The sequence below is a fragment of the Fulmarus glacialis genome, unplaced genomic scaffold (assembly GCF_000690835.1).
Source record: "Fulmarus glacialis isolate BGI_N327 unplaced genomic scaffold, ASM69083v1 Scaffold39919, whole genome shotgun sequence".
In the NCBI taxonomy this organism is placed as follows: Eukaryota; Metazoa; Chordata; class Aves; order Procellariiformes; family Procellariidae; genus Fulmarus; species Fulmarus glacialis.
Genome location: NW_009234607.1, coordinates 1 through 14,599, shown reverse-complemented (window position 1 = coordinate 14,599; position 14,599 = coordinate 1). Strand labels below are relative to the sequence as shown.

Sequence of the window (14,599 nt, the reverse complement as noted above, 5' to 3'; positions counted from 1 at the left end):
CTGATCTAGTTGAACATGTCCCTGCCCATAGCAGGGGGATTGGACAAGATGACCTTTAAAGGTCCCTTCCAATCCAAACTCCTCTATGATTCTATGTATCTTAAAATTGCCAAGTATTTATATATCTGTGAAGACTAATGAATTAAAAATTTCAAGACAGAAATACCCCTTGAAGAACTGGAAAAAAAGCGCAGAAATCCACAATGGATTTTCTAAGAATTGTCATGAACCTGCTCCTCAACTTGTATAAACTGACAAAACTGCACAGTCAAGTGCACTGTGGGATTCAGGGATTTTAAGATATGGTATCATGGAGTCCATGCTGCACCTCTGTAAGAACTGCACTGTAGTGGAGGATAAGCCCAAATTTGATTACGCTACGTCTGTTGACTATCTACAGAATTAAGACAAGGTTTTCAAGAAGTAACATGTTTTACTAGATCAAGAGACATTGCTGGAAGTATCAGGCAAGCTTTTGGACAGATAGGTGGGACTTTTTTTTTCTAAGACTATGAGCTGGTATAATAAAAGATACTTTTTCTCCCTACATGCCATGCCTTCTTACATCTGTAGGTTATCAGAGCTATAGCATGAAACAAGAGAGAGGAAAAAGTCTTAAGCAATTTAAGTAAAACCAGTGTAGCAGATCTTAAGTCTGCCTTGACTTTCAAGGCCCCAAAATAGCCTTTCTCTCACTATAAATATTTGCTAAACAGTATTTCTGCAGAATTCTGAACCCAGTAATTGTTTTCTGGTGAGACATCCTAAACCATCACTGACGAATCTTACAGGAAAGAGGCGCTGAGGTCCCACAAATTTTCTGACATACGTACACTGAGACTGTAGACAAGGGGAGGTGCCACCCACATCCCCAAAAGCATTGCTGCATTTTGAGATGACTGGGCTTGTGTCACAGCCAGTTGAAGGCAGAGATGTTTTACCTCATCACCTAAAGCAGAAGAAAACAAACAGAATTATGAAGAAATTACTTTTACTTTAAATTTGTTCTCAACTCATAAAATAAAGGAGGGTTATTGTTCTACTAGAGCACTACATTAAAATTTGCTTTTCTAGAGATGCTGCTTAAAGTTTTTGACACATACATATTAGAAGTCTCCTCTTCCCATTCATGCATTTTCAGCAAGAAATCTTAGGATTTTTCCAAGTTCATTTCAATTCACTCAAGAATAAAAATGTGGGAATGATAAGAAAAGTAAGAAATAAAAAACTCCCTGCCAAATAAAGAGAAGATTTAATCTACAGGAGGAGAAATGAATCAATATTCCTTCCTGCTAAATGTAGGAGTAATTAGCATTTGTTCACATGTTTCTACTCTTCCATGTACCCCATATTCATATAATATGTCACAGAACAGAGGTTAGTCAGTTACTGCTGCGGGTGCTTGGTTGCAGCATTCTTCAGGTTAACAGGCAGGAAGACTTTACTATGCATAAAGGTTATGATGGTTATGGAATTCTTACTGATTTCTCTTTAAAGTCCCCTTAATGACTGGTACAGCCTGTTTGTTAACAGGATAACTAGTCATAACTAGCATTTGACCCATTGGACAGAATATACATTACTGTTAAATGTCTTAAAACTTAAAACCATAAAACTTACATAGGTGCTTTGCAAGTTAAAATGTTCTTTCGGTAATGAAAGTGGCAATCTATATAGCATGACTTTTATAAAGTTCACTAACATTAGTGCCTAACATGAACATGAACTAACATGAACAAGCAAATATTTAAGAGTCTGGTATCAGGCTCTTCAAAATAAAATATCTTATACGAGAAGTTAAGTCATTTGCACCCTCAGAAATTGTAGTAAGATACTTTGGTAACCAATTCAAAAATTCTCTCTCACTAGCTTGGACTACCAAGACACGGATGATGATTTGCCTATGACTGTTCACTTCAGAGCACTATTGAATAGCAAACAGGTACTATTTCAATCATGTTATATGGTTTCTGCTCAGCAACAACTGCAGTAAACTTTGTAAGAGGGGAAAGCAATCCGTTGTCTTCAATATGTTTACAGATGAACAAATCTTCACAGTAGAATTTGTGAAACATTTAAGGTTCATAAAAACAGTCACGAATTCTCAGACATGAATAACAGTGACCTAGAGAATTCAAGACAATTGAGCATGTAGTCTAATTCTCATAAAAAAATTCATGATATAGCTGTTCCAGAGAAAGTGTGTTAAGAGTGCCACATTTCCAGGTCTATTGTTAGGTCATAATACAACTGTTCTGCATTATACTTTCTAGCACAACATGAATATTGCTCATTAGCACAGAGCGAGACCTACTTCTGCATGTATATATAATCTAGAGAAGTGTGTGCAACTTCCACAACACTACAGAGGGACAGTCAAGAGAAACTATGTATAAAAATGCAGACTATGATGCTGTCTGAAGTCAATAAAAACATAGCCACAAATCCAATGCACTGTTTCCTCTGGAATTCCCCTGATTTACAAAAGTAAGACTCGTAAGTGAAAAACAGGAATAAAAAAATCCCCCATCCATTTAACAAGTTTCAGCTATTCAAAAAGTCGCACACAAATTTGCATCAGCATGGACTGCAGAGCTCAGTACAGGAAATTCTTTCTCTTATTCTTACAAAAGACTTCAGAATCAATTGCAAGAATACCAAGTAAAACAGAAGTTGCAGCTCAAGCATAAGCAAAAATGTTTAATATGTAGCCAAATCTTTCTGTATTTAGCAAGGAGTTGTTCCTCATAGGACAGTTCAATGATTTCTAGTAACTTATACAAGCACTCTGTATAAGTAAATAAACACCAGAAAGAAATAAGAACAACCTTCCATATTCTGGACTCTACAGCATATGAATTTAAACACAACAGCACTTGCCCAACCCAGTTGTAAAAGAATCTGCAAGGCCAGTAATAACAGTTACATAAATCAGAAGAAACAAAACTCAGTGGAATCAAACAAGGGAATACGGAACTTTGCACAGTAGTTTGTTGGTTTTTTTTTTTTAAGGAAATTAGTTTGAAACTCAGACACTTATATCAACCAAAACAGGCACCAACAGATAATCCTGAGCAGAAAAGTATTATACAAGCTGTCCAACACAATACTTCAGGATCAATGCTACTCTCCAGCATGAAGAAAAAATGCTCTTAGAAGCACCGACAAAATCAGGATCATGATGGAAAAAGGGATATGCTATCCTCCATCACCCAGTATAATTTAGTAGAAAGTGTATTTCAGATTAGTGACAGCTAGATGAACTACAGAGCAGTTCAAACTTGTGATAAAGCTGCCTGCAGCCTCTGACACAGGCACTGGACCAGCACCTAGTGGGTACTGAAAATAAGATACAATTAGTTGAGTTTCTTGATGGGCTCTTCTTACTTTAAATAGTTCAAATGAAAAGTCCGGTCCAATTTCACCAGTGTTTTAGGGAACTTCCAATACTGCTCCAAACTTTTCAGCTCTGATCTTCTCTAGTCTTTCCTTGAGTTAAAACAAACTGTGTCCGCACGGTGATCACAAATACATGCTTGCAAACATTAAAAAGTTGGTCTTGAAAGTATAGTGAACACTTCAATCCCTGCAATAACTTCAAGCCCTGAAGTGGGCTCTAAAGTTTGTGAAAGCTGTGTTAGTCTTGTGACAAGTACAAAAGACTTAATAGAAAACTATTAATCTTACCAAAGTTTAGCCTCATCAACGGAGAAAGAATGGATGCCCAGTTTACAGGTGGATACTGATGGCTTTCTCCAACTAATGCAATGGTTGCCAGTGCTACTTTCACCAGCTCAGTTGGGACAGACTCAGGGCCTACAACAAAAGGTTCAAACACAGTCTGAATTTTATACACACACATTTGGCTAAACAGCTCAGGAAAAAATGTCAACACTGCACTGAAGACCAATCTGAGGTGAAGAACTGAAAAGCATTATAAAATCAGTGTTATTTCTTTTTGTATCTGAGAATTAGCTATCTCCTGTTTGTAATCAACAATTGTATTTTTAACATTAATGTCCTATCAAAAAAGGCTTTTTGTTACTGATAAATAGAAACTTTCTGGTTCCTTCTCCTTAAACCAATTTACAGATATTCCTCATCTAGTAGGGTAGTATTTTTGCATTTATTAGTAGGAGAACAGCAAAGTTTTCTGACACTGCTGTCCTTTCCCATCCTGTAGGTGCATGCCACAAAAATTGTCAGACAGGTGCTAACCTTTGCTACATGCTGTGTTACTTAAACACAGGGAGTTAACTTAGTGAAAGTCCTCCTGGAGGCAAGGCATGGGCAATTTTTACCTCCATTGAAAGCAAAGCCTGCTTCATAGGACAGCAGTGACCCCACTTAGCTCCACTCAGGAATAATCTCCTCTGCTTTATCCCTTACTGTACTCCAAGACATCTCTCTTTTACTAGCACTCCTCATGTAAGAGCATGAGATCTTCAGGTTCCTTTGCATTTATCACACACAGCAGTAACCCATTTGAATACCACTCTGTTACAGAGAATCTTAACCTAGGATCACTAAAATAAGGGGCAGCATAAAGTTTGCCTGATGATCAAGTATTCCTGAGGATACATGCTAACACTTAAAGTGATTTGACTTTCATTCCCACAGGGAAGATACATCATCTCACAGACACAGAGGGAAAGGGAAAGGATTTAAAAAGTCATAAAAATTCAGTGGAGACAACTGAAGCCCTAAGTACACGATTCTACCTTATCTTTTCGAGTGTTACTCAATTTTTTGTTTAGAGATTAAATATATCCTACATTAGTGAAGTTCAAATTAGTATTTAGAAAAGCTCTCTTAGCAAATAAAAGCAGTTTATTAGGGTCACCTTTTATAGCCATAACAAATTTCCCAGAGGGATACTGTAGTTTGATCCCTTCTTACCTTTCTTTCCACCTTCAATGGCAAAGTCAATGGCTGCCCTGATAAAGCTGTTTTCAGGCAAGTAGCTAAAATCTGGAGGAACTGTGAAGACAAAGACTGTTTATATACTAAAACATTTCAGCAGAAATTATAACCTCCAGCTCACATGTAAATTCAAAGGCCAAACTGAGCTATGTTCAAGCTAACTAATTCTCTAAGCGACTCAAAGCATTTAGACTGCAAGATTATTGATAGATGCATTGGCCTTTCCACTTCTAAGGCAAACTAAACATTTGTATTGGTGAGAGGTGCCCGGTCTCAGAAAACAAATTCACAGGCCAAATGAAAAGCCAGGGAGAAGAACTTCCTTAAAATACATCAGCCACTGCAAGTCAGGCTTTAAAAGGGAGAGCTTCAAAAGCTTAGTAAGTTTAATACAACAGAAACATTCCACGTCTATCTAACCTCAGGCATGTGTGCCAAGATTATACAAAAGTAGAAACTCCAAGAATCTTTTTTCTGTAATGAGAAAGTTTATCTATACTTTGTATTATTGGTTCCCAACTTGGTTCACACTGAAGTGAACAGCTCCCACTTCATTAGTTCCCTCCTATTACTGGTATTTCATCAATGGTGTAATCCTGCCTTTATTTTACTAATGGTTATTGAAACAACATCAGAAGGTAATGATGTATCAACAGAATATGAGTTTCTGTGCTAACTGCTACACTGAAAGGGCACGGAAAACTAGTTTTTTGCTTTAGCTAACCAGAGAAGATCTCTTCTAGAAAAATACTTTTGAAAAGTCAGCTTCCTCTTCTTATGGACCAGTTTTTAAGTGTTGCCTTTTTTATACAGTGGGAACTGCTAAAATAAAGAGATGATTAATCAGTTCTCAGGACACGGAGTGGATAATGTAGATGTCAAACACATGTGCCATATGCAGTGTAAAACTTCTTCACAATTTATTCTATAAAATAAATAAAGACAGAAGCAATATACAAGTTTGACCAGAACAACTTAGAACCTTACTTTAACACTGCAAGTAAAAGGATATTGGGGGATCCTATTCAGCACAGTGACTCCTGCTTCATGTTCCAACCTTTATGTCTGGCACACGGGACCATGAGGTGCCCGATTCAAAGGCTGTCATGTCATTTAACAGGGCTGCAATATCGTCTAATGTGTCCCTTGCTGCCTTTTTAGCTAAGTGCCACTTCCATGTGTTCTTTAAGCAGCAATAATAAAGCATCTTACCGGATGCCCTGTTCTGGGTAGAAGACAAACAGGACATATGAAGGCGTCCCAAAAGTCCTGCTGCATTTGCCTGAAGGCCAATCTGCCCCGAAAAACTGATTACCTGTTGAGACAATAAACGACTAGACAAATTTCCCTGCATTGCTTCATTCAAGCTGGACACAAACACTATGCAGTTTCTTTAAACAGATTTGGCCTGTTTGCACAAGGTGTCAACCTTAGTGCATTATCCAAAGCAGGAAACAGAGGCTACCTTCTTACCTGTGTAAGGGTTCTGATGACTTCATTCAGCTTACTTTGAAAATGGGAAGACTGAATGCTCTCAGATTTCAGCTGCCAAAGGGAAAAAAAAATGATGTGAATTTTATAAGGGAAAAAAAGAAACAACAAAACAGAGATCAGGTGCTGAAAAGACAGATTACATTTGCACACATGCCTTTTTGTGTGGGAGTGGAAGAGAAAAGAAGAAAGCCTACATGGCTGTAAACTTTTCCCCAGTGGCACTGCACGTGGGCCATATGATGGGAAAATGGAACAGACCCCATTTTATACATTGTAATTCTATCCCGTTTGGTTCATACCCAACATGACTCACTATTGCACAAAAGGTATGCCCTGGTATATAACCACTGCTGTAAGGATGCAGAGGATGTCATTCCATCTTGCCTTCTAACCAAATTTCTAAAAGAGATAAAGGTTGCATATTCTCACCTGTATCATGCCTCCTTCAGAGCCCACCAGTGCAACCAGCCCACTGACAGCAGCCAGACGCTGCATTGTTGGAGAACCCTGGAAGCGTAATTCAGGGTCAGTGAGTCAATGCGGTCACATGACACTACTGTACGACAAAACACTTGTTTCTTCCAACTTAAAAACTATGACTGCTATCATGACTGCACACCTCTCATCCCAACAACCTTTTCAGGTCAGACTGCAGCATCCTGGGTAATTATTCATCCCTCTCTTGGTGAATGAAGGCGTTATATGGAGCTTCTCCCCACTCCCCCCCCCAATCTGAAATCATCATGCATTTCTCCCTGACAAATCACATTCTTCTAGCACAGTCTGTATTCCACAAAATATGACAGTGCAATTCAACTCTGAAACATTGTTTCTTCATTAATACTTACCTTCAGCTGCAATCTTAATGTGTAAGTTTAGAGTTCGATTTCAAACATGCAATTTTAGTTACAATGAGATAAATTGTAACAACAACATTATTACAACAACTGAGGCACTATAATCACCATTCTTTTAAGTCTAATTTTGATAAGTAGCACCTAATTTCACAAGGTATCTTCATTTAATAACCTAGATTTTATCCTTGCATATTGTTCCAAATTAGGAAAGATGTCCAAATTAAAATCTCATTGAGACAAGCATTTCCCATAAACCATCCAAGCAGAAGAGAAACTTTTTTTTCCCTTTAGCAAACAGCCCAAAGATGTATTTTTGCTTCCAAATATCAATCAAACATCATGTTCAGATAGTCCTAACTTTTCCTAGCATCACGCCTGCAGAAGCAAGGAAAATTATGTCTCTACTCTTCATTTAAAATCACTGCCCACCCTCCCTCTGCTCCCACAAAAAACAGGATATGAATTCAAACTCCTTTACCTCTGCAAGCACGATTTTAATCCAGGCTGGCATTAGTCTGTTACTCAGGTCTTCGGCTTTCCCATGACCACAAGCTGACAATCCATGTACTATTGCACCTAGAGCTAAAGCAAAACCGTGGGTCTATAAGGTAAAAAAGACACATTAAAAAACAGATCTTCCAAAGGATTCTGTATTCTTTTTAATACTTATTATTGAAACATTACTTAAATATTTATTATTTCCCAATAAATTAGAAGTAATGTCTTTGTCTAAAATACTGGATTCTCTCTTATTTCCAGTATTTTATCATGTCAAGACACACAGGTTTTCTGAGATTAAATACTGATCTTTGGCACACAGATTGCTCTGGAGCCTTTATTTTAGAGCAGATTTTCTCATACAAACATGAAAAGCTGTAGCAAAGGTAGTTTGTTTTAACTTCCGGATAAACATTCTAAACCATTGATTAGTGTAATAGCAGGCTTTGATTCAAAAATGTTGTCCTTTTTTTTTTCTTTTCCCTTTTCTTTCCTTCCCTTTTTTTCTGGCAAGCATTTAACCAAAAAAGAACATGCACTGAAATATGGAGATTATTTCGGCATTTTTAGGGCTTAACCCTTGGACACTAGGGATGAGACAGACACCTGGAGGAAGCTGTGGCTGTAGTTATGATGCACTGTCTGGAGGCTAAGGGAAAGCAAAAATTCAAAAAGCAGAGTAGATGTATTTTCCTACCAAGAAAAAGAATCTAAAGAAACACACTATAAGAGACAAAAATTGGCAGGATGCAGGGACTAAAGACATGAAGAAGTCAAAAGTACCAACCTCCCTTCTAAATGCAATCAAACATATAAAATCTGGTTTTATTTCACTATCTGGTAATTGCTATACACCTGTAGACAATGCATCAATTGATCAAGTGGTAGTCTTGGTAATTGCACAGTATGCACAACATGCTCAATGTTATAGTTAATGCTGAAAGTAGATCAATGTAATTTTCATGAAGTTACAGTCTGGGTAAAGCAGTGTTAAATAGGTAAGGGAAAAACAGAACTGAAGCAAAGACCAAACACTGAACTATGACCTGCTGATTATTTTCCACTAAGGTCCGTAGCTTGTTCATGGCCTCCTCAGCCTCAGCTGCTTCTATAATTCCAACACTGAAAGCAGAGACACAGGAACAGGCCACAGAATAGGCAAGTACCTGAAAAAAAAAAAAATCATTTAATTGTGTTAACCAGTGTCTGATCAAATTCACTGTTGCAATGTGCACATGGAGCAACGTGCCAGCATGATAAAAAAGCCATGACATTTTCAATTTCTACTTTCAGATATTTGTTCCCTCTCTGAAAGATTCTTCACTGATGCTAACATTAAACAAATACAACTAAAGCTTGGAAGTACTTCTGGTTTTATGTAGGTCAAACTCCCAATCTTCCACACTTATGTAGTTATTCTTCTCAACACAAGTATCTGACGACTATGTGAGCATACACAGCATGCTGTGATCCCGTAAGTGCTACAAGCAGGTCCAAAAGGTGAGAACAGGAGCATGTAGTAGAACTATCTCCCACACACAGTGCATGACATTAGCCTTATGTCTTTGCAGGAGGATTCACAAGTGACACTGCTTTTCTGTTCTTCAGCCTTAGATGTGGAGAATAGGAAATGAAGCCTGAACTTTCAACAAGGCAACTGTGCCAACTGTTTAATCTCCTTTGTACCAGAGCTAAGCAACAGAACAACACATGACTATAAAGGAAGTAGAGAGCACCTACTTACTGTGCAGGATAGATAACAATTTGACTTGGAGCAAGTAATGCTCAGATTGTACCTTTTGCTGCAGCAGGCCAAAGTTACCTCTCGAGTACAGGATTATATCCCAGCCATTTATAGCTCTGAAAGAGCCTCTTGTGCATCTCATAAATATAGTAGTATTCATCCTAGGGTGCTGGCCAAATTCTACTCATGTAATTATCTGTACAATTCCTTACAGAGATTTTAATTGAAAAGGGTAGGTTTTGCTTCTCATCCCAAACTATCTCATGATGTTAAACAGCTGCTGCCTTTCATCTGAGAAGTTGCTGTATCGTACCCAGCTTAAGTTCAGTAAAGCACTTTGAGATCTCTGGGGAAAGGTGAATGATTTCATAGCTGTAAGTCATTTTAATGCATGAAACAAACTGCAAAGGGCTAATCCCCAACACATTTGTACTGCCAAAAAAATTAAATTCCATAAAAGAAGACCTTTAAGAAAGATCTTTCAGAGCAGTACCAAGAGGAGAAAGAGAATAACAACACCAATCTCTGCTAACTCCCTTAGAAAAAACAGAGGATTATGCAACTCAGCTGCTCAGCAGCTGCAGGCTTACATACATTAGGTACAAGGTTGCTTTTTTTGTGCAAAACACCTGCTTATTCCGATTCTTGTTTTCTGTTGTAAACTCCTCCAATTTCATCAGTTTTTGTTGTCAAGTTTTACCTCAACAAGGTTATAGACATAGTACATGAACCACGTCAAAACTTACAGGAACGTATCTTGGCAATATAAATTGAAATGCATGCTCAATAAATTGAAATGCATGCTCAAACTTAGCAGAGCTCAGTTTAAGTCTTCAAAACATAGTTATACAGAGAACAGCAAATGAGGCCACAGCAGCATTCACAAGTGCAAGATTCACATTAGCTAGTGACAGCAGCTTTCAAAGAAGGAAACGGCAGGCATATTGAAGGAGGAAGTATTAGCGTTAAGGTTCTCTCTGAGAGTAACTTGCTGTCTGCTTTCTAGTAGATCAAATGAGCAGTAAACAACTGTATATAAGAGAGACCCAACTTTCAACAGTTTAATTTGAGGTTAAGGAATTAAAGAAGCACTTTAAAGAATTATGTCCATTATCTTTTCAGGCAGTTTCTTAATGTTTGTGCAGCATTGCAGGTGATTCTATTATTATTATTATTATAATTGTTGTTTTCTTCAGCAGATATGAAAGTATATATTGTGAAAAAAAGAATAGAAACCAAGCATTCCAGTACCACAGATACAAAGCTTCAGTAAAAAGACTACAGTTATTAAAGGGAGGCAACAAAGTAAAAGAAAGATTTAAAATTTGTGATAAAATAGGTCATACCTCCTGGACCCATCTGCTTTGGTCCTCACTGTTGTCCAGGTATTTGCAGAGTTTTCGCAATGAAGCGGAAACATGCACTCGCGATTCTGTCTGGCTACTGTGACTCAGAAGTGAAAGAACAAGTCCTACTCCCAAAATACATCCAGTGCTTAAAGAGAAGACAAAACAAAAAGGATTAAGTGTGCTTTGGCTGCTCTGAACTCCCTTTTCACCCCAACATGGGTGGCTGAGCAAAAAGACCTCTTGGCCTTGCCTGATAACTAGCCCTGTGGATAATTACTTACCAGAGTCAATTTTACAAATGGTTTTTATTTCACACATAGGTGACGCTTTTCAGGAGACACAGGATGAAAGAAGAGCATAAGAAGAAAATGTGCTTTTAAATAATAAATCCTACACATAGAGCCTCATTATTCCTTCTGCCCCTGAAGAACCAACAGCCCCATCAACAAGCATGTCAACTCGTATGAAGGTCAACTCGTATGAAGGAAGTATGGATCGAAACTTGTACATCCGATTTATACTGATATCCCAAACTCTGATATTCCAGTTAAACATACTAATTGAAGTTCCGCTGGCTGTATTAAGTTCTGTTGCTCTCAAGCTCCTTCAAGAGGTGTTCCAGCGTGCAAAAATAATGAAATTAGTGATTGAGCCACAGAGCGGCTAAGATGGCTGTACAGATTAAAGTACTCACCTGCATTTCAGAACATGAGTGTCAGGTATACATTCTAATCCATACGTACCAAACTACACATACGCAACAGTGGACCAGCTTCAACAGGGCAGACATATCCAGCATAACAGCTCGATGGCAGGAATACTTAAAATTGCAACAAGAACATAGCTTCATAGTACATAATTTAATAGGGCAGCTGGCACGAACAGTTTCATGGTCTCTGTCTCTTTTTCAGATCTGATGAGACATTCCATTCTGGACCAGAGAACTCTTACTAAATTCAGCACCTGTGCTCTCACAACAAGTTTCAGTTTCTACTAGTCATCAGTCATAATACGAAAGAGTTTTGTCAGAAAATTCCCAAACAGTTCTGGCTGCCACCGTGAGACACTAAAAGCATAGCAGATACTCACTGCCCTGAAGGTGATCTCTCACTGGCACACATATGCAATAGCTTAAAGAAACAGCTCTTATCTGAAGATGATTTCCCCTTGCACATCTCCCTGAGCATGCCAATGACAGACAATACATATAGCAAGCAGTCAAATGAACGTGGCTAGGATCTTAGGCATTCTTCTAAGCTTCTACTATCTAACTTAAAAATGGGAAGAGTTACTATCAGCTAAGTAAAAAAGAAACTTCTGAGAATAACTTCAGTCATATTTATAAGCTAATGTTTTTCAGCAACTGGTGATGAAGATGATGAGAATGGCTAGAAGACTCGAAGTGGTGTCTTGGCAGTGGTGCCTTCTTTTTCTAGCAAAGAAGATGAAACAAACCTTTGGAATAACATTTTTAAGTTACTGGCATATCTGAATTCATGAGCAGCCAACAAAATAAGGACATGGCTTGTACACAAGAGTTCCATACACAATTTTACACTATTGCTTGTTCACAAAAATACGCAGAAAGAAAACAAAGTTCCTAATTAGAGCTACAATTTTTTATGTTGTTGACTCTTAGCAAAGACCCAAAACATAAGTGGGGACTGAAGCAAGAGTAAAACTTCACCCCCTCTGCTCCCCTTTTTGTAACTAGCAATTGTCTTCACTTTGCCACCTTGTTTGTGATCTACATAAAATTAATATTTAAGTGCACTTTATCCACACGGTATCTCAGATTTCCCAGCACGTTTTAAGTGTTTTACTGCCAATGCATCAGACATACTGCACTACTGTCATGACTCATCTTTGAATCTACTGTAATTTATCTCAATAATGTAACTTGGCAGTGTACAGGGCAGCACAGTCCATCACATCACAGAATGAAGGACTTCATGAACAAATCATGAAGCAAAACACAAGGTTTGTATTTTAGGGAGAAGGAAAACTGACATTTTCCTGATAATCCTGAGGTCAGTGGAGTTTGAGAGGTTTCTGTAAGAACATATAGAAGTTTGATGACAGTTTTGATTGAAAATGCCTTGAAGTCAAATGAAACAGTTACTGACCTTGCAAAAACCTTCATAAAAAGCAAGTCAGTTAATGCTCCACACAGCAATTTAAAGGAAGGCTACTGTGTATTTCAAGTTTCATAACAATTTGCTCTTTACCACATCTTTACTCAACAAGTATCAGCGCTTATAATTTGCTCAATGGTTGTCCAATATTTATTCTTACAGATACAAGCTAGTTCTGCCATGCAATAATTTTATACAAAAAGCTGTATTTCCAAAGGTCTTGTAGAATTCATCCTTAATATGGGAAATGTAACAAGGCAAACCAGAAAACTCTACTGCCCCTTGGTATTCTCAAAAGCTTTTTACATGCAAATCTTTCAAAAGGTCAGAGTTAACCCAATCTTCAATACATGTTTTTCTTTATTTGCAGGAAGGCAAGGGGGGGACTCAAAACCTTCCAATACAGGGACCATATGTACTGCTATATTACCCACATGCTGTACTGTTACAACTGGAACCCTGCCTTTGACTGTTTTTAAAATTATTTATTTATTTTTTTTCCCCACTGAGATTAATGTGACAAAAATCTGTGGAATATAATCTATATGAATAACTGGAAAAGTTAACAGCCATGAATGTACATGCTTGCTGAACCTATGATCTGTGTAAGTTAGGCTTTAGAGAAAAAATGAGCTGTTACATCGCTTCTGTAAGTCTGACAAAACCTAGTAGCATAAAGAACTGTCTAAATCACCTGCCATGCACATTTTCCATACGCGTGTATACTGAGAAGTGGTGTATTAGTACATTTGAAAAATATACTTACTTTAGCTTCTGTCTAACGTAAGGGCAGATTTAAGGTCCACTCACAGATCTCTTGATAACGTCTGAGTGCATTCTATCTAAAACCAGGAGTAACTGCAAAGCTCCTAAGGCTCTGCAATCTATGAAATCCTGTTTCAGTTAAAAACTGAAGAAGCATCATATTAACATGCTTAACCATCTGAAATGTTTTCCCCCCTTTAAAAGATTATTAGTTTCACTTTTGTTTTTTTTCCTGTGTGGTTACGACAGATAAAAGAGTACTGATTTATGAGCATTATTCTCACAGTGACCTCTTCTGAGAGGAAACTAAGCTTAGAGTATTTTATGCAGCTTACACAGACACAGAGATTCTTATGGAACATAAGCAGACTCTCACCAAGCTAAAGCACTGACTCAGGGAAAGATTCTTACTGGTTATTGAAAACAACTCTGTTTTCTTCATTCCTCTTACCTCTGCCCTGCCCCCACCCAGTTTTAAAAACAGAATTCTCCTAATTAAGTGAAGAAAATTATGTATAAAACCAACATTCCTATCAAGGCTGACATGATCAGCGAAGCATGGTTGTGTGAGCTCCAGTTTGCATAGCACACGCATTGATAAACCGCTTTCTTATCTAGACACTCAAGCTAGAAAAACAAAACAAAACTTCAGCAAACCCCTCTTTCTCGATAACGTCCTTCAGTGTGTGAGACGCCGCACTTAACACCCTGGAGAAGTGTGTCACTGAGCAGAGCGGCACCTTTCCTGAAACAATCCGGAGGCAAGACACACCGCACACGTCCCCCGGCGGGCCGCAGGGCGCGGACGGGGCCGCCTTCCGCTAGGGGGCAGCA

General features: G+C 38.1%; 1 protein-coding gene across 1 annotated transcript; it reads right to left on the bottom strand.

Annotated features, from left to right (window-relative positions):
- Positions 1-789: 789 nt before the first annotated feature.
- LOC104082539 (focadhesin-like) lies at positions 790-11,375 on the bottom strand (the record flags this gene model as incomplete). Its single annotated transcript, XM_009585699.1, has 10 exons — positions 11,260-11,375; positions 10,863-11,010; positions 8,819-8,938; positions 7,753-7,875; positions 6,847-6,924; positions 6,397-6,468; positions 6,136-6,238; positions 4,900-4,980; positions 3,688-3,816; positions 790-949 (listed from the first exon to the last, which is right to left on the bottom strand). Coding segments are annotated over exons 1-10 (1,130 nt in total), but the record flags the coding sequence as incomplete, so codon positions are not given.
- Between the last annotated feature and the right edge of the window lie 3,224 nt (positions 11,376-14,599).